Source organism: Grammomys surdaster, unplaced genomic scaffold (genome assembly GCF_004785775.1).
Source record: "Grammomys surdaster isolate TR1022 unplaced genomic scaffold, NIH_TR_1.0 1149, whole genome shotgun sequence".
NCBI lineage: Eukaryota > Metazoa > Chordata > Mammalia > Rodentia > Muridae > Grammomys > Grammomys surdaster.
The window spans coordinates 831,191-851,081 of record NW_021605568.1 but is presented as its reverse complement, the minus strand read 5'-3'; the positions used below and the strand labels follow the sequence as shown (position 1 = coordinate 851,081).

Genomic DNA, 19,891 nt, shown 5'->3' with positions numbered 1-19,891 from the left:
GTCTTCCAGTAGCAGACAGCACGTTGAACGCATGCGTTCTGAGGGAAGCTAAGAAAAGGATCTGCTGGCGGGTCGCGTCGGAGACATGGAGCAAGGCTACGGAGGTTAGTATGGGCTATTCTGCACCATGGGAGACGCTGCCGCATGTAGTCTTCGGGCTTAGCCTGCAGCCAGAACGCACTTGCCGCAGCCCGGTTGTGTAGAGGCGGCGCGGACACGCGCGCTTCCCTTATTGGGCCTCTGCGCAATCGTTCCCGAGGCGCCGCGTGTGGATTGGCCGGTAGGACTCGGGGCGGGGGGTGCGGATGAGGCGCGGAGGCCGACGCTGTGGAGGGTTTCTGGATGTGCCCTGGGCCGCTTTCACCGTGCAAGCCGAATGGCTCTCCTCGCCGCCCGGACCGGACGACCCTGGCGGTCTCAGTCCCGCCTTCCCTTCCGAAGACGCCACAAAATGGCGGCCCCAGGGGCGTGGCTAAAGCGAGCGCTGGGGGAATGCGAGGGGGTGAGTCCGGCTGGATCTGCGGCAGCCGTCGCGAGGAGAGAATCTGAGAGCTCATCCTCAGCAGGTCGTCCTTGAGAGCGCGTGTCCACTGGGCTGGCTTTTCTGAAGACTTTCGGGCAGCGCGCGATCAGCCCAGCTGTGCACTGCGGCAACACCCGGTGCAGCTCCTCGGGAAAACTTAGCTGGGTTTCTGCAGTGCACACAGCGGGTGGTGCCCATGGGAGGTGTGCTGCCCAAGGGACTGGAATTCTTGACTGTAACATTATGGTGGTCTGGAGGGACCAAAGGGTCTGCGGAAGCGGGAACGCTGCCTTTCCTAACCTAAATTTTAGCATCTTTTTGCAATTAGGCTTTGTTTCTCGAGTTATCTGCTTTCAATCTCCTCTCCTGGGATGCCTTGACTCTGTACGGAAATTATCTACAGGAGAGGAGATAGTTGGAACATGTGGAATGGGGTTGAAAGTGGGCACAGGGATTGGTTAGTGGCTTCTGGCAGCTAAGGAAGGGGTCTTGAGAGGCAGTAGAATAACAAGATCCCTAGAACTGGACTTGCCAGAGAGGCCTGAGGTGTGATGAACACGTGTGCTTGGGTATTTTAAGGTACAGCCTAGCACTCTTTGCCTTTTTGGGATCCTAGATCTACGTCTTCCATTCTTAGCCTTTCTAGAACCAGATACCTGTCACAACCTTGCTTTACTTCCTTGGGCTAGAGAACTTAATGGTGACTCCCACTTTCTACCTGCCAATAACTTTACAGATGCAGAGAGTATTTGCAGCCTCTCTGGTTTCTAAGTAGCAATTAGGTATGGGGGTACTTGCTGAGTGACTGTTAACACATTTAAGGGACTGTGTTAGAGAGGTGGGTTTTGGAAATTCTGGAAAGGGAGATAACCATTCTCACTGTCAAAGTGAAGTCATTTGACAGCCTGGGACTGTGCCACTGCTAAGCTATGTGCTAGGCTCCAGGAACACAAATGAAGAGAATGTAATCCCCCTCTGTCCAAATGGGTGTTGGAGGGATGGTGTCATAGGTCAGATGGAGGCTTGAAAGCCAGGGCATTGAGTGTTTAGTTACATGGAAGCATCCCTAATGTTTATGGCACCAAATATCCCAGCTTGTTTCCTGGTTTTGTGGTATTTCTGACAGTAGTCTGAGTTTTGCCACTTATGTGGTGGCTGGGCCAATAGACTTAATGCTGTGTCCTCCAAACTTGGTTTCCTTCCCCTATTTTTTTGCTTTGATGTCAGCTCAGCCAGGTAAAGTGTAAAAGTGTGCCTTTGGGGTTGGGAGCAGCATCCCCTCGTTGTAAGTTGTCACTTCTGAAAAGAGAAATCCCACCGGGCAGTGGTGGTGCACACCTTTAATCCCAGCACTTGGGAGGCAGAGGCAGGCAGATATCCGAGAGTTTTTCTGTGTAGCCCTGGTTGTTCTGGAACTCACTCTGTAGACCAGGCTGGCCTCGAACTCAGAAATCCGCCTGCCTCTGCCTCTGCCTCTGCCTCAAGTGCTGGGATTAAAGGTGTGCACCACCAGTGCCAGGCGATAGATAGAATCTTGACACATGATCTTTTCACAGGCTATGGGGCATGGAGTGCTGGACCTGCCAACACCCAGGGTAAGTGGTTTCTGCTTAATAGGTTGAATCATAACTTCTCTCCACTATGTGTCCCTTTGGAGTAGAGCCCAACACCTGCCTTCACCTCGGTACATTTTGCCTTTCTTTCTTCCTTTCTTTCTTTCTTTCTTTCTTTCTTTCTTTCTTTCTTTCTTTCTTTCTTTCTTTCTTTTTAAAGGAAAAATAGTTTATTGAGTACTTACAGGGAGCAGAGGCTGATTAGTAAATAGAATGCTCCCTGAATCACTCTCCTACCATACTACCACAGTTTCTTTTAAAATCTGAGAGGAACTCAGATTTTGATTGTATGTGTAGCATGCAAGGGGTCCCAGGACTGGGCCTCAGTAGCACCCATCCACCTCTTATTAGTCTATGTGCACAAATTGTGCAGTTTTTTTGTTTTGGTTTTGGTTTTGGTTTTTCGAGACAAGGTTTCTCTGTGTAGTTCTGGCTGTCCTGGAACTCACTCTGTAGACCAGGCTGGCCTCAAACTCAGAAATCCGCCTGCCTCTGCCTCCCAAGTGCTGGGATTAAAGGCGTGTGCCACCACCGCCCGGCTCAAATTGTGCATTCTTATGTTTAGCATATTGTGGAACTTTCTTTTTGTTGTTTTGAGGTACTTTCCTATGACCATTTAGAGAGAGAAAACCTATTTTTAACTCAAGAAATAAACAGAAGCAGACAGTAGACTAGATGTGGCCTAGGTTTTTACTCTTATTTTTTGAGTCTGGAACCTGCCCCACACTCAGCTCCGTTCCAGGGGACAAAGGCTCCATGAGGAGGTTTCCAAGGTACCTTTGCTACACAATATGCTCTTGTTCAGTTGAGAGTATGATTGGGAATGACTGGGTTTGGGCTCCTGGTGAGAACTGAGCTTACAGAGGAGGATCTTTCCAAGGTACCGGCTGAACGGTTCTCTCAGTTGATATTGTTGTGTAGATCATCTTGGGAATTACTCTGTACCTTTCTTTTCCTTGCTTTCATGGGAGAAGTCAGGGTTGCCAGGGAGAGAAATGGTAATGGTGCTTTGTACCCATTTCGTAAAACATGAGCATGCTAAATAAAGACCACTGCCAGTCACACCCTGTCTTCTAGTGCAGTGAGGTGACACCTGTCCTTAGGTAACTCTGGCGTTGAAGTGCTTATGTGTTTTTGTTTTTCCTAAGGTACATATGGAGGTGGTATGGCCAGCTGGCAAGGTAAGACCTTCTGAAGGGGATCTTGAGGTGGGCAAGTGAGTCTTTAAACAGCCATCCAGAGGGGCTGAGGTACAGGTCCCCATTTTCCCATCCTGGCTATGCACACAGCTCTGTTGATAGCATGGATAATAAAGGCATCTGGGCCCTGAGGCGTGCCAGAGCTAGGCTAACCTGAAGGGGAATTTGAATTTGTTTGAGAGGGATTGTGGATACAGTGCAGGAACAGTTTTCAAATGTTTTTGTCAGTACCTGGAATTGCTATTCTGAGGTTCTTAGCCACCTCCGGCTTTGATTAGGAAACAAGTTTTTCTGTATCTTAAAGAAAACCTGCTACTACAACCTGTGGCCATTTGTCTCTGGTCTTGATCACATGTGTATTGTGGTATGACGTCGGTGATGCTTGGCTCCATATTTCCTTCTTGGTGGGCAGAGAGTGCGTCTGCAGGCAAGAGTGTCATGGCTAGCCTCGTGTGCTGAGGCCTAACATGGTTCTTCTTTCTTCTGATAGGTTATGAAAACTACAACTACTACAACGCCCAGAACACCAGTGTCCCTGCAGGAACACCCTATAGTTATGGCCCAGCCTCATGGGAGGCCACCAAGACCAGTGATGGTGGCCTGGCAGCTGGGAGCTCTGCCATGCATGTGGCCTCTTTTGCCCCAGAGCCATGTACTGACAACTCTGACTCGCTCATTGCCAAGATCAATCAACGTCTGGACATGTTGTCCAAGGAAGGAGGCAGGGGTGGGATCAGCAGCGGTGGGGAGGGCATGCAGGACCGAGACAGGTGATTATGGCCTTCATTCTTTCCTGGTGGAATCCCTTTCTGGAATCATGGGAATGGGTACCAACTCTTTTAGAAAGCCCTCTTTCCTGTTCCTGTATTAGGCAGAAGTTGGGTCCTGTGGGGAGGGCTTCATTGACAGTTTTCTAAACTGTTGGCCAAGTAAGTTAACCAAAGATTCTTGTGGCATGGGCTTCATGCTCCTTCTTTGTTAGCAGTGGTTGAATGAGTGTTCTGAGACTAATTTGCCTTCAGGGCATTTACGTAGGTCCCGTGTGGAGTGGTTTCTTGTTCTGAATGTAAGGGAGTCACCTTAGTTAGGCTGAGGGCAAATTATTGGGTAACCTGGATGGCTTAGGCTGCTCCTAATGGATTGTATACTTCCTTTGCAGCTCCTTCCGCTTCCAGCCATACGAGTCCTATGACTCCAGGCCCTGTATACCTGAGCATAATCCCTACCGTCCCAGCTACAGTTATGAGTATGACTTTGACTTGGGAACTGACCGCAATGGTAGCTTTGGTGGGACATTCAACGACTGTCGGGATCCAACCCCAGAGCGGGGCTCCCTTGATGGTTTCTTGAGGGGCCGAGGCCAAGGCCGCTTCCAGGACCGGAGCAGCTCCAGCACCTTCCTACGAAGTGACCCCTTCATGCCACCCTCAGCCCCCTCGGAGCCCTTATCCACTACCTGGAATGAGCTGAACTACATGGGTGGACGTGGTCTAGGTGGGCCCTCCACCAACAGGCCACCTCCTTCCCTCTTCTCCCAGTCCATGGCCCCTGACTACAGCATGGTGGGCATGCAAGGGGTGGGTGGTTTTGGTAGCACCATGCCTTATGGATGTGGCCGGTCCCAGACTCGGATACGGGATTGGGTAAGTTCACCAATTTCTGTCAGGCCTTGTTGCCTTTTCTTTCTAACAACTTTGTTGAGGTGAAGGTTGTGTACTTCTGTTTACTGTTAGATGCCCTTACTTATTTCCCAGTGTACAGTCCCAATTTCAGTAAGCTCACACCACTTTGTTTTAGATTTCTCCATTAGCTCATCGGTTCTCTAGCCCTGGGTTGACCTGTTGGAGATATTTCACAGCAATAGAGTCAGGCATGCGGCTTTGTATGTCTGGCTCCTTCAAGCATGACATGGGCTTTTGGACTCCTGTTATAGTCTCTCTTGCTCTTTTGATGGCTTTTTCCTGCCTTTGTTGTCTGTCCTTACAATGCTGATCTTTATTTGTGGGACATGGACAGGCCCAGGCTAGCAGTACATGACATGTGTTTGTGTCTGTAGCCCAGGAGGAGAGGGTTTGAACGCTTTGGACCAGACAACATGGGCAGGAAGCGGAAACAGTTTCCATTGTATGAAGAACCTGATGCTAAACTGGCCCGTGCTGACAGTGAAGGAGATGTATCTGAAAACGGTATGCTCTGCGGTATCACTGAGCCAGGGGGGTATGATGTGAGTCAATTACCTGCTCTGGATGGAGGTGGCATTGTTTGGCTAACACTGCCACAGCTGAGGAAGCCCGTTGTCAGTCTGGTCACTGAGCTTGGGGATGTGGACATGCTCTGGGAGCCGTCCACCTTGGGGCTGACACTGCCTTGTATCTGGCAGATGATGGAGCTGGTGACTTACGGTCAGGAGATGAAGAATTCAGGGGGGTAAGTTTCCCTTCACAGATTCTGTTTGTCTCTGGGTTTGCTTTCTTCTTTTTTTTTCCCCCTCACAGAGGTGAAAGTAGCCATTTTGTTTGAATCAACCACATACCTTTTGTATACATTCTATAATAACTGTTTTGTTCTTGTGTTTGCTTATTTTTAATTCTTCATACATTGCATCCCAAAGGAAGCTTCTCTTCCCTCTCAGTTCCCCCCCCCCCCCAGGCTCTCCTCCTCTTCCCCAGATCCATTCCTCCTGTTCCCTTCTGAAAAGAGGTCTCCCAGGGATATATATCATTCACTGTTCTCTTTTTTTTTTTTTTTCCAAGACAGTGTTTCTCTGTGTAGCCCTGGCTGTCCTGGAACTCACTCTGTAGACCAGGCTAGCCTCGAACTCTCGAACTCAGAAATCCTCCTGCCTCTGCCTCCCAAGTGCTGGGATTAAAGGCGTGCGCCACCACCGCCCGGCACACACTGTTCTCTTTCTTAAAGCTCCCAAACCAGTTCCCTTGCCTTACAGTGAGTCTAGCCATCAGCCTTCTAATGGTGGGGTTCTGCCGAGTGCTGATGACCCTGTCTAGCCTCTTGTCCTAATACCCAGTCGCCAGGGAGTGTCAGCGAAGGCTCGTCTTGGGCCATACTACATTCCTGAGGAATGCACAAGGTGTCAGAAGGTTTCCTCTGGGTACTTGGAGCGTTCAGGTGGAGATCCAGGTACGGGTAGGCTGACAGGATAGCTTTGTTCTTTGGGGCGGCAGGTGGTAGGTAGAATCCAAGGTTTCAACCGTGCTCTCCGAGTGCTCCCACCCACCTACTACCAACAGCTCTGAAGCTCTTCTAAGAATAGTTCTTGCTCCACATTCAGTTGACATGGGTCTGGAGGCTAGAAGTCTTTGTAGATAGATCTCGTAGACTTACCTCCCCAAGGCTTTGACTCTGCTTAGAGAATCCTAGGATCTGTATTTATACTAATTTGTTAGGATGCTAAACACAAACTTAGAAATTTAGGAAAGCCTGTTTCCAATCAGTACTAGAATTAGAATACCACAGACTGGAGCTGTTTTCCCTGCCAGTGGATAAGCTCTTTTTCTGTGGTACAGAACTGTGTGGGATGCCTTTGCTATTGGGCAGGTTCTGTCACTTTGTAGAGAACTGAGTTGGTCACTGTAGAAAAAAAAATTACCTCTATGGTCTTCTAATAGCAATAAATTATAGCAGGACACTTGAACCCTACTCTATGACTCGAGGTTTCCTGGTACTGCCTCATTTCCCAGCACCATACCAGGCCAAGGTCTATGGTAAGACCACATACTAGGTATGAGGGCCTGGGCTGGTTAGAGTGAATTCTAGAACTTCCACCTCACTGCCTGACATTTTATGTGCCCTTTTTCAGGAGGATGAATTCTGTGACTCCAGGAAGCAGAGAGGTAGGTGTCACCCAGTATCTTTTGTAATCTTTCTTTATCTGACTCACACTCATTGCCCAGCTCCCAGCCAGCTTCTGAGCAAAACAGACTTTTCATGGAGAACTCCATGGTTCATGGCAGAGCATCTGCAGCTGTGCAGAGGGCCCACACTGTGGGGACTAGCCCCAAAGATTGGTTGCAGTGTTTGGAGCAAGATTTGCTTGAAAGGAGTTCCTTTGCCTCAGTAGTTACAAGTTGTAGGAGGTAGGAAAGCCATCTCTGGGTATCTGTGTTGCCCGTGTTAGGAAAGGGAGGACCTTCAGAAATCTGAAGAGAAAGAGGCCCTTTTCTATTCCCATCTTCTGGCCTGTCTTCTTCATTCCCACCAGGGGTAGTTTTGTTATTTTGTTGGGGTTCCCCTCCCCTTCTTTTTCTCAGTTGTGAGCCTCAGTTTGCCACCCTGGCCTCTGCAAGAAATACTGGCAGCTTTAGTACCTGTGGACAGAGAGCAAATACCCACTATGGTTGATCTGAAGTCATGGGAGGATGGCCTGTAAGATGTATTCAGGCCCATATCTAAAGGCAGTTATCACTGAACAGGTTTTGTTCAGGACAGGAGACCTAAGAGCCCAACAAAGGTTATACCCCAAGGGTGAGAATCAGCCTGAGCAGCAAGGCCTTAGGCTCACCCAGCAGCCACTTGTCTTTCTCCCTGTTGTGTGGACCTGTCCTACCTGGTTACTCTCAAGGATCACAGGCTAGCCCTTATCCCTTATAATCAGAAGGCCTTTGGCTCCTTTAAGGTTCTCAGGTTAGCTAACCCTTAGATGTTCTCCATCCTACACATTAAAGTTTTGTCCATAGCGCGGGATCATCCCCAGCATTCAGCAGTTCATGCAGCCGGGTAAATGCTAAAGCAAAGGTGACATGTTTGTTGCGCACAGGTCCTGCTACCCAACCGGGATGACTTTGCTATTAAACAGCAGTCATAGTTTCAGGCAGTGACCTCTTGCCAAAAGTCCCACACGTCCTTTTGAGAGGCTTCTGAGCAGCGCACGCCGGTCGCCATCTTCGTGGGACAGTCTCGGGACTGGCATCAGGGGTAGGGGTTACAGTTCAGATGCTTATCCAACCTTTTTTCAGCATCCAGCCCCGACCCTGAGCCTGGGGCTCTGGCGTGGTCTCATGCTGAGATGCTGGCCACAGGGCTTTTCTGGGAGCTTTGCCAGCCCCAGGGAATGGATGGGAGGACCAATTGGTCTCTTCCCATTTTTGTTTTTAGAATTGTTTCCCACTTAGCCTTGGGAAAGTCCAAGGTTGTTGGTTTTGTGAGTGGAAGCTAGAGATCGGGCCAGCAAGGACTGTCAGACCTGCTGAGTCCCTAGTTTAGGTGAAGCCAACAGGACAGTCACCACAGCCCACCTAGAGGTGGGCGGAGGGTGGCAGTGCAGCTTGCTCTATTTCCCGAGGCTTTCCAGCTGCTGCCTCTGTGGGGATGTATGCAGCTCTTTGAGTGATGTGGGAGAAGAGCCAACAACAAAGTGCTATATTGGACAAGCAGCCTGGGACAGAACAGAGTAGGTGGCCATGAGTGGGATGGGCCTCTGCCCATCAGGCCATGGGAGGAGTGAGGCAACTCCTCTGGGTTCTCATCAAAGGTCCTGGTACATCAGGAACCTCTAACAGCTCCTCGATGCCTTGGGTTATCCTAGCCCTGCCACAAAAGTAATGGAAGCTGGGCACAAGGTGTGGTGGCTGCCAAGCTGCAGCATCCAACTTGGCTCTGGAGCTGACCTCTCCTGCAGGCTCCTCAGTGTCTTGAGGGGACTTTCTGTTACAGGAGAAAAGGAGGATGAGGATGAGGATGTGAAGAAGAGACGGGAGAAACAAAGGAGAAGAGACAGAATGCGGGACCGAGCAGCTGACAGGTGAGGGGCTAGTGAGGTGAGGCCGTCGGGCAGGTAAAGACCCTCCACTGAAGGCACTTGGATCTGGGCACTGTCAGGCTCTCCAAGTCACATGTCCTCCCTCTGTAATGCACAGGAGTTTGGTTTTATAACTCTAGCTATCAAATCTTATCCAGGTTAATGGATAAGAAGTGTGAGAAAGATGGATGCAGTTAGTTAACTTTGGTCTTGCTTAGAGAATCCACTTCTGAGACAACCATCTTTCCTCACCTTTGGAATTTGAGCCCGGATGCTAAAACTATGAGAGTTCTCTAACTCTTCAGCAGACCCAAGGGATGTCCAACCCTGTCTGCTGAATTGACAATCCCCTCCCAGAAAGTGATCGTCATTATAGAGCTGGTAGGACAGTGTCTTGATTCTCTGTTCAAATCTAGACAATCTCTGGGACTCAGCTGACTGAGAATACATGTGTATGAGATTCTGCTGGCCAGATTTTGTATCAAACAAGAATGCTCTTTTGACCTATAGAGTCTTCTCCCAGGACCAAATTACTTAAAATTTTTCATTGTCAAGGGGTGGGGCATGTGTTTACCTAAAGGATTCCTCCCTCCTTTTTTTGTTTGTTTTTGTTTTTTTCTAGACAAGGTTTCTCTGTGTAGTCCTGGCTGTGCTGGAACTCACTCTGTAGACCAGGCTGGCCTTGAACTCAGAGATCTACCTGCCTTTGCCTCCCAAGTGCTGCAATTAAAGGCGTGCGCCACCACTGCCTGGTCAGAGGTCCCCTTTTTATGTGTATGAGTGCACATCTGCCATAGCGTGCTTATGAAGGTCAAAACACAGTTTGAAGGAATTTGTTCTTTTTTTCTACCTGCAGATTGGTGCAGGTCTTTAAGCTTGAGGTCAGTTGCTGAGCAGTTTTTCCAGACTATAACCCCTGCTCTTAAGGCTCAGATGCTACTATCTGATGCTGTTTCCTAGCTGGGCTTAGTGGCTCAACACCTGAGAGACTGAAACTGGAAGAGGCTCTCCTTAGCTCTTTTAAGGACAAGAGGAATCCTGGTGGGGTTTTTTGCATTTCTGTACCCAGAGATGAGCTGGTGATCTCTGTATTACGACTTCTTTCTGTGTTCTCTCTAGAATTCAGTTTGCCTGTTCTGTATGCAAGTTTCGTAGCTTTGAAGATGAAGAAATTCAAAAGCATTTGCAAAGTAAATTTCACAAAGAGACCTTGCGATTTATAAGCACCAAACTGCCCGACAAGACAGTAGAATTTCTCCAGGTAAAGTATGCTGCAGTGTTTGTAGACAGCCCTGAAAGTGTAAAGACCCTTTAGAAGGTTAAGAAGAATGAGAAGCCTAAACATGATACATTTTCTTTTCCCAAGTTGAAACTACTGTACGTGTTGCTGTGTCACAGAGTAATAATAGCTCTGACCACAGCAGGTTTTACCCATGGAGCTGCCATAATAGCATCTTGTTACACTCTGCAGTTGAGAAATGCCCAGAGTAATGTGTTGCCATTTAATTTGGTGGCATCTCTCAATCCTTCTAGGAGTACATCATAAACAGGAATAAGAAAATTGAGAAACGGCGTCAGGAGTTGTTAGAGAAGGAAAGCCCTAAACCCAAACCAGATCCATTCAAAGGTAAGTTGTGATCCCAGTGTCCAAGTTGTTGAGATGTTCTTAAGGTGCAGAACATGACTCATGTAGGCTGGCTGCTCTTCCAGGGGACTCGGTGTGGTTGCTATTACCACACGGCAGCTCACAGTCATCCATGGCTCCAGTCCCGGGACACCCAATGCCCTCTACATGAGTACAGACAAAATATCAACACATAATAGATTTAAAAAGACAGAATGCAAACGTTTATATAGTTCTGTATGTTTTGCTACTTAGCTAGCACGTATGAAGCCAGCGTTTGTTTAATCCCCACACCATAAAAAAATAGCCCAGGGACTAAAGAAGTGCCTCAGTACTTAGGAGCACTGCCTGATCTCCTACAGTTTTTTAATTTGATTCCCAGCTCAACATAGCAGTTCACAACTGTCTCTAACCCCAGTTTTAGGGGCTATGATGCCCTCTTCTGGCCTCCAGGGAGCCTCCTTGGGCACCAGGCACATGTGATGAGCAGGCATATATGCAAGCAAACTGCTTATACATATAAGTTTGTTTGTTTTTAATTTATTTTTAAAACTATGGGGGCTGGTGAGATGGCTCAGCAGTTAAGAGCACTGACTGCTTTTCGATAAGTCATGAGTTCAAATCCCAGCACCACATGGTGGTTCACAGCTATCTGTAATGAGATCTGATTCTGTTGTATGGGTGTTTTAAGACAGCTACAGTGTACTTTGGGCCAGAGTGAGCTGGCCTGAGCCAGCGGGGGCCAGAGCAAGAGGGAGAAGGGAAGGGGGGAAAAAGATACAAATTAACCAGCCTTTAAAGGTGGTAGCCTTTAATCCAGCACTTGGGAGGGAGAGGCAGGTGAGTCTCTGAGTTCAAGGATAGCTACTTCTACAGAGTAAGTCTTGGGATACCCAGAGCTAAATAGTGAGACAGACCATGTCTCAAAAAACTAAACAAAAGCAACAGTGCAGTTTGGTAGTCAAGAGCTACCAAAAGTGTGAAGCCAAGTGCTCTGGAAAGCCACGTAGTGGAGAGAAGCCCTGAGTGCAGTAAAATGAGAACACAGCTGCATTGACAGCCCATCAGAGGGATGTGCAGCAGCCAAACGGTTCTCTCCTGGTGCAGACACAACTGGAAGGATGAGATGTGTACAAAACATTCCTTACAGTGGGGCAGGTCTTGCCTTCTGTCGTAAACGTATCCTAAAGGGTAAAACAGGGAGACAGTGTGGACCTTGCTGGAGAGGAGGAAGAAAGCTATTTGTTTGGGTTTCATTCCAGGGATTGGCCAGGAACATTTCTTCAAAAAGATTGAAGCCGCACATTGCCTAGCCTGTGACATGCTGATTCCCGCACAGCACCAGCTCCTCCAGAGACATCTGCATTCTGTGGACCACAACCATAATCGAAGGGTAAGTCTTCGTTTGATGCAGGCTGGCTCCTGGGATGACCGTTCCTCTGCTGCCATTTGGGTGACATCAGACCCTTGTATGCTGTCAGGTCTTGCAGTGAGTCTGTCATCTTGCCGTAACCTTCACTCCAGAGTCTGTAGCAAATGCAATTGCACTTGGTGGAATGCACTTCTCATACCTGGGGGCTGAGTTGAGAGGCAGGCGTGCATCCTCTCTTTTGTTTCAGACAGGCTCTTACTGTGTAGCTCTAGCTGGCCTCTCCCTCTGCCTCCTAAGTACTAAAGGTGTATGCCCTGACAGGCAGCCTGGCCCTCTCAAAAAGAGAAGGGAAGAAAAAAAAACACAGAAATTTGGTGCATACATTGGAGAGAGAGAGAGAGAGAGAGAGAGAGAGAGAGAGAGAGAGAGAGAGAGAGAGTGAGAGAGTGTGTGTGTGTGTGTGTGTGTGTGTGTGTGTGTGTGTGTGTGTGTGTATGCTGAAATTCTGAATTGAAACTGTTTTCTACAAGTCAGAGTTAAGTTTCCAGTTGCTGAAAAATTTTGATTTCAGTGAGGGGAGACCAGGAGAACTGACCTGGTTTGGTCTTCCATTGATGAGGCTGAGGCTAAAGATTTAACCTGGGGATTAACAGGGTTTTGTTGCTGGGTTTGTGCGAGTCTGATCTTACACATAATTGGCCTTTACTGTGATCCTACTATCACAGATTGAACTAACTGGAGCTTAGAAACTTGTAGTGTAAGAATTGCAACTGTACTGAACACACTGCAATTTTTTCTGATGTTCTCTAACCAATACCTTATCATAGCTGTTTGCACAACCAGTTTTCTTAGGCTTGGAAGTCATCTAAAATGTAGCGAGGATTTGCATAGGCCCTATGCAAACACCAGTCTATTTTATAGTAGACTTGAGTGTTCTTGGACTTTGTTATCTGAAGGGACCATGAAGTCAGCTCCCTGCAGTTAGGATGGTTCTGTGGGCCCAGAGCATTTGATCCGAATTGTGTGGTACACTGTTGTAGATATGCAGAAGCAGCCATAGATGATAGAGAGTGGGTGTGGCTATGTTGCTGGCTCATTTCAAGATAGAATGCTAGTGGCTATCAACACATCTCTTTATTTTGTATTTTTTGAGGCAGGGTTTTTCTGTGTGGTCCTGGTTGTCCTGGAACTTAGGGATTCACCTGTCTCTCTGCTTCCTGAGTGCTGGGATTAAAGGCATATACCACCACCTGGCTATCTCTTAGTACTTGCTTGCTTTTTGTTTTTTTTAATTGTTTTTATTTAATGTGTATGATTGGTTTGCCTGTTTGTATACCTGTGTACCATGTGAGTGTCTGGTGCTTATGGATGTCAGAAAAGTCCCAGATCCCCTTTAAGTGGAGTTAGATTCTAATTGGGAGCTGCCATGTGGATGCTAGGAATGAATCCTGGATCTTCTACAAGACCAAAAAGTATTTTTAGCCACTGAACCATCATTTCTTCAGTCCCTCTAGGATCTTTAGAGATCTGTGAATAGAAGTCTACAAGCCAGGAGTTGGTATATGAAAAGATAAGCCTCAAAGCAGTCAAGTAGTGTGTGAACTACTTTTTTGTGGTAGGATCTCACCCTATAGAGGTTGGGCTAAAAGGCTTGCACAATCTAAAGTTTTGGTTCATGCTGCTGGGATTTACTATGAGAGCAATGTAAACCCCCCCACCCCAATTAAAAAGGTTCCCTGTTTAGTCTACACAACTTACTTTTTTATAGTGTGTGTTTGTTTTGAGATACAGTCTCACTAAACACCTTTGGCTGGTGTGAAACTAGCTGTCTATACCAGACTGGCCTTGAACTCAGAGTTAAAGGGTGACACCACCGTGCCTCTTAAGTGCTCACTATTTAACCTTGCCTGTGCACATGGAACATGGTCTTAGGAATCATGTCTGGTTTTTTCCTATAACAACCTTTCCACATCATTATACTGCTTTTATTTTAAGGGCTCTGTGGTACTTTTCTATGTGGCATTTTGAGATTTTCTTCCAAAATAAAGACAGCAGTTGTGTGTCATGAAAGCTTGTCAGTATCCTGATTTTATTTCTTACTGTGTGTGACAAAATAATCTGACCAAAAGCAACTTAGTGGAGAAAAGCTTTACTTTAACTAATGATTTCAGGTTATGCACCACATCATTTTGAGGAAAGCTAAAACCTGGAGCAACTGTCATGTCCATAGTCAAGAGCTGAGAGAATGAATGCATGCATGCTTAGTGTTTAGCTGGTTCTCTCTCTTACATAGTCCAGGGGTTGGTGCCACTCCACTGATTCAGGCTAGCCTGATCTAGACAGTACAGCATTGAGACTTCTGGGTGGTTGGGTTGTGTCAGGTTGACAGTTAAACTAGCCATCACACACCCTGGCTAGTTTCCTGGTTTCTCATGGCTACTTTAAAAGCCTGTTTTTGGCAGGGCGGTGGTGGCACACGCCTTTAGTCCCAGCACTTGGGAGGCAGAGGCAGGTGGATTTCTGAGTTCGAGGCCAGCTTGGTCTACAGAGTGAGTTCCAGGACAGCCAGGACTACACAGAAAAACCCTGTCTCGAAAAACCAAACCAACAAAACAACAACAAAAAAAAAAAAAAAAAAAAAAACCAAAAGCCTGTTTTTGGTGCCTTTGCAGTTGGCTGCTGAGCAGTTCAAGAAGACAAGTCTCCATGTGGCTAAGAGTGTTCTGAACAACAAACATATAGTGAAGATGCTGGAAAAATACCTCAAGGTCTGTATTTTGGGATCTAGTGGACCAGAAGAGCCTTGGGGATGGAGGATTTGTATGATATGTGTACCCAGAGTGCAGTCAGTGTTCAGAGCATATGAGATTTGAATCTGTGACAGTTGGGGGTTTCTAGAGACTTGGTACTTAGCTGTGACCTTGGGTAGGAGTACTGTTTGGATCACTGATTATGCTACTCATATTCAATACACATCCCCCACAAACATGATTGTTTAGCTGTAAATTACTGAGCAAATGTTGGTGATACGCTTATTAGAAGCATCCAAGGTGAGTGTAGTGACATATGCTTGTAGTCCCAGCTACTCAGGAGCCATGGGAGAATCAGTTCAGCCCAGGAAATTGAAGTTAGCATGGATAACCATGTTATCAATACCTGGTCTCATAACAAACAATGAAATAGGGCTGGAGAGATAGCTTAGGGGTTAAGAGCACTGACTTATTCTAGAAGTCCCAGTTCCCAGCAATCACATGGTATCTCAAAACCATCTGTAATGGGATCTGATGCCCTCTTCTGATGTGTCTGAAGACAGTGACGGTGTGCTTAATACATAAGATAGATAAATAAATCTTTAAGACTATCAATGGAATTAAAAGTATGTGGTGGCACATACCTGTAATGCTAACATTTGGGAGCCAGATGCAAGAGGATTTCTGAATTTGAGTCCAACCAGAACCACAATAAAAATAGGGTAAAAACGGGGCTGGAGAGATGGCTCAGCAGTTAAGAGCACTAGCTTGTTCTTCCAGAGGTCATAAGTTCAATTCCTAGCAACCACATGGTGGCTCACAACCATCTGTAATAGGGTCTGATGCCCTCTTCTGGTGTGTCAGCAACAGCATACTCATATACATAAATAAGTCTTTAAAAAAAAAAAAAACTAGGGTTAAAAACAGTGCAAATAGGATCTATAGGTGGCACTAGTGCTTACAGCACTTGTTTAGTGTGTGTGTACTTGTATTTAATCCCAACATTCGCAAACGTGTAATAGTTAAGAAGCTGTGGGTTTTTAGAAGGCTGAAGGAGAACATGGGAAGAGTTGGAGCAAGGAGAAGGAGGGGCAGATGTCATAAGTAGAATACTCACATACGTGAAATTCTAAATAAAGTTACCCAGCTGAAACCAGAAGCTTTGAAGTATGTTACTTAGCAGACTTTGTCCCTAAAAAACGAGAGCTCATAAACTGAGCCTCTGCCTGGCTGTGGCACTGATTTGTATTTCCTCTTTGTTCAGGGCGAGGATCCTTTTGTCAATGAAACTGCTGATCTTGAGACAGAAGGAGATGAAAATGTAGGAGAGGAGAAGGAGGAGACCCCAGAGGAGGTGGCTGCAGAAGTCTTAGCAGAGGTGATCACAGCCGCAGTGAGGGCTGTAGAGGGGGAAGGAGAACCGGCTGCAGAGCACAGTGAAGTCCTGGCTGAGGTGGAAGGGCCTGTGCACACAACAGAGGCCAGTAGTGACCCTCACACTGAAAATCTACTAGAAGAGCAGACCTGTGAAACAGCATCTGAAGCCAGCAACATCAGAGACAAGTCCAGAGGTGAGGCTGCTGAGGCCAGAAATGAAGCAGCCATGCCAGTAGCAGACACAGGAAGCACGTTACCTGTCATAGCTATCCCAGGAATCATGGAAGATGAGCTGGAACAAACTGACGCAGAGTCCAAAGATATTCCCAGAGAATGATCTTTTCTTCCCTGTTCCAAGGGATCTGTCATATCATGTGTTCTTTTTGTTTTATAAGCTGTATTAGAGTGTGTGTTATTTGGTGGAACGACTGGGCTATTTCCTTCCCAGTGTACCTCAAGGATTGATGCTATACTGTAGATGGCTTCCCACCTCTGTTAGAATACAAAAAGAGGTAAACTGTTTTCCCAAGTGGCCTTTGATGGCTATCTGTGCACTGCAGTTAGAATAATAAAAGTAGATCTTCCTGATACTTGTCCTAGAATGGACAGAATGTGAGGATTTGTTTTGTGTTGTGTTTTTGTTTGGTCTTTGTTTCACTTTATTTTGCTTTTTCTCTTGGAAAACAATCTGATAGAAATATAACTTGCTTGAGAAGAATTTTTTTTTTAATTATTTAGAGGAATTCCCTTAATCACCTATGCATGGTTGATGTGGGACATACACAATTCAACCATCCATGTGCGCAAGAGCTGAGATTGTGCCCCCACACCAATAAACAGTCCTGCCTGTTTCAGTAAACATCAGGCCATTTTTTAAGGCCTTTATTTCAGCTTTGGCATTGAAATAGCATCTTGCTTGGCCTCTGGAGTACTCGGGCCATGTGTGTACAACCATGCTCAGCTGGGCTTTGGTTTTATAATACATTGTATTCTATTTTCCTCACCAGATGTGGCAGCATCCTGTTAACTTTAGACAGTTGGCATGATATGGCAGTGGCCTTGGCCTGTGTATCAGACAGTCCCTCAAGCTGTTCCATTGGGAAGCATATTCACCGGAGCCTCTAGAATGAAGACCCTGCTAAGGCATTGGTTCTCACTGTTCGGGGCTTTCTAATCAGTTTGATGTTTGTGTTCCACCTCTATTACTGCAGGATTATGTGGGTTTGGTTTGGTTTGGTTTTTTCTTAATTTTGTTATTTCCATCTAAAAGCATGTAGGGAAAAAAAACAAACATGAAATTACTCCATTGATGAAAAACAAATTTAAACTTCCCATAGATGAGATCCATCTATAAAAAGCTCGTGCAGTTAAGTAAAGATGTTTCATTTTAAGCAAATAATATTTCTTTGGCAGTTCGAAATCTGAGAAAGGGAGACTTAGCATGTACTAAGTTCTATAGGCTCAGAATGATGGGTTTTTGCCCCCTTTTGAAATTACAGTGCTGTGTCATCATTGACTGTACACAGCTCAAATCTTGGAAAGATCAGCCAGTGAGGAATTTTTATTAAAAAGGCAATAAAATACTGCAGCAATTTCATCAGCATGTCTCTCAAGGAGGATTACTAGGGGATATGAGATGAACTTTGGGAATATCAATGTCAAAACAAGCAATAAATTGATGCCACGGACACATTTCTGTTCATTAATTACTGTTTAGATTGTGTGTGTGTGTGTGTGTGTGTGTGTGTTTCTTATCTGAGAATGAAACTCAAGGCCTCCTGGCAAGCAACTCTTTTCCAGTTACTTAGTGTATGCACATGAATATGCCACCCAGAAAACAACTTATGGGTCCCAGGGATCCAACCCCTGTCACCAGGAGGCTTGGCAGCCGACACCCGTACCTGGTGAGATCTCTCCAGCTTTGTCTCCAGGGTACTGGGATTACCAAACAATAAACAGCAGTGTGAAAAGGAGACTTGTGAAGTTTTGTTTAAAGACAGTTTCTCTGTAGCCTGGCTGCTCTGAAACTAGCTCTGTAGGCCAGGCTGGCCTCAAACTCAAGAGATCACCTGCCTTTGCCTTTCATGGCTTGAGACTAAGAATTTTTTAAGTAGGCCTGCCATTGATAAACATCTCATTTTAAGTGTATGTGTTTTCCCCACTTAATATCAAAATATATGGATTGTTTTATTATACATGGAGTTAAGTAAACTCACCAAGATGAGGAAAAATTACTTGGGTATGAGTCTTACATATGCTGATAACCATGAACTTTTCCATTTTTCACATTCGTTTTAAAAGTAGGTCTTAACTTTATTTTGGGTCTCAACTGTAATTACAGCTGACCTTATAGAGATCTGTCTGCCAGCCTCTGCCATTCCAGTAAGGAAGATGTGGGCTACCTTGCCCAGCTCTAAAAACAGATTTTAAAGCCTGATCTGTAATCCCAGCTACTTCAGAGGTTGAAGTCTGCCTAGTCAACTTAACTTGACTATATCTTGAAATTTAAAAAAAAAAAAAAACAAAAAAACTGGGGATAACTAGCTTTTTGGTTTTTTGTTTTTGTTTTTGTTGTTGTTGTTGTTATTGTTTTTCAAGACAGGGTTTCTCTGTGTAGCCTTGGCTGTTCTGGAACTCAACTCTGTAGACCAGGCTAGCCTCAAACTCAGAAATCCACCTGCCTCTGCCTCCCAATAAATAACGTTGTTAGAAAGCTTGCCTAACATATGTGAAGTACTGGGTTTAATCCCCAGCAGGTCTAAAAAGAAAAGAAATGCTGGTCAGCTTGTACAAGGGTAGTTGGTTTTCTGCACTCAGATTCATATCATCACATATACTTCCTCTGTCTCAACACTGTTAGCCAATTTTGGGCATGCTTAATACCAACACTTGGAGTTCAGGTCATCATGGTGATTGTAGAGATTCCAAGGCCAAGCTTAGCTGCATGAGATTCTTGACTAAAAATAAGTAAACCACATTGAGTGCATACAGTAAAGAAAATCCACCCTCACAGTTTCTTATTAAGCCATTTGGCACTGTTGAAAGAATGGCTCATGAATCTGGGATTGCAGCTGGATGTCAGAGTGTATATAGAGTGCCATACTCCCTACTTAGATGTCTTTTTTTTTTTTTTTTTTTTTTTTTTTGAGATAAGGTCTCACATTCCTTGGTTGGGATCTTAACACTATAGCTTGTGCTACAACTGACTAGGCTTTATGGGGTGCTGCGGGTCAAACTTGGGGCTTTAAATCTTGCTTTGTAGTTCAAGCTAGACATGCTCTTTTCTCAGCCTTCAAAGTGTTGAGCTCCCAAGCATGCACTATCACCTTCAGCCTATTTACTTTTAAAGTGGGCAGTGGCCTTGGGTGGAATAACAGTTTCATGTAAGAACTCTTCTCTAGTTCCAAAGTACTTTTTCATCCTTAAAGCCTTGATTCTCATTAACGTTGACTCCTGCCTTGGTGTGGTGGCCCAACTTTGAACTCTCAGGCTGACCCAGTAGGATTTCAGCCTGGACTACAAAGGGGAGCAGTCTCTAAAAATAAACCTGATGCCAGTGTGGCAGCGTACGCCTTTGATTCCATTACTCAGCAAGCAGAAGCAGGCAGATCTCTATAAAAGTGGGACCAGCCTGGTCTACATAGCTAAATCCAAACGGCCTCACTGAGAATCTGTCCC

General features: G+C 46.0%; 1 protein-coding gene across 3 annotated transcripts; it reads left to right on the top strand.

The window, feature by feature from the left end:
- The first annotated feature begins 5 nt into the window (after positions 1–5).
- Akap8 (A-kinase anchoring protein 8) lies at positions 6–17,905 on the top strand. 3 transcript variants are annotated; one of them, XM_028783522.1, is made up of 15 exons: positions 6–104; positions 2,080–2,118; positions 3,285–3,317; positions 3,826–4,105; positions 4,495–4,978; positions 5,392–5,521; positions 5,716–5,762; positions 7,153–7,186; positions 9,006–9,093; positions 10,210–10,351; positions 10,624–10,717; positions 11,977–12,107; positions 14,759–14,854; positions 16,101–16,407; positions 17,221–17,905. In XM_028783522.1, exons 1-15 carry the CDS (start codon positions 86–88, stop codon positions 17,238–17,240), a joined length of 1,944 nt encoding a protein of 647 aa, XP_028639355.1. In that variant the 5' UTR covers positions 6–85; the 3' UTR covers positions 17,241–17,905. The 3 variants fall into 3 exon arrangements, with proteins under 3 accessions (XP_028639355.1, XP_028639354.1, XP_028639356.1); XM_028783521.1 differs by having other exon boundaries at positions 16,101–17,903; XM_028783523.1 differs by lacking the exons at positions 3,285–3,317; positions 3,826–4,105 and having other exon boundaries at positions 10–104; positions 16,101–17,903.
- Positions 17,906–19,891: the final 1,986 nt, after the last annotated feature.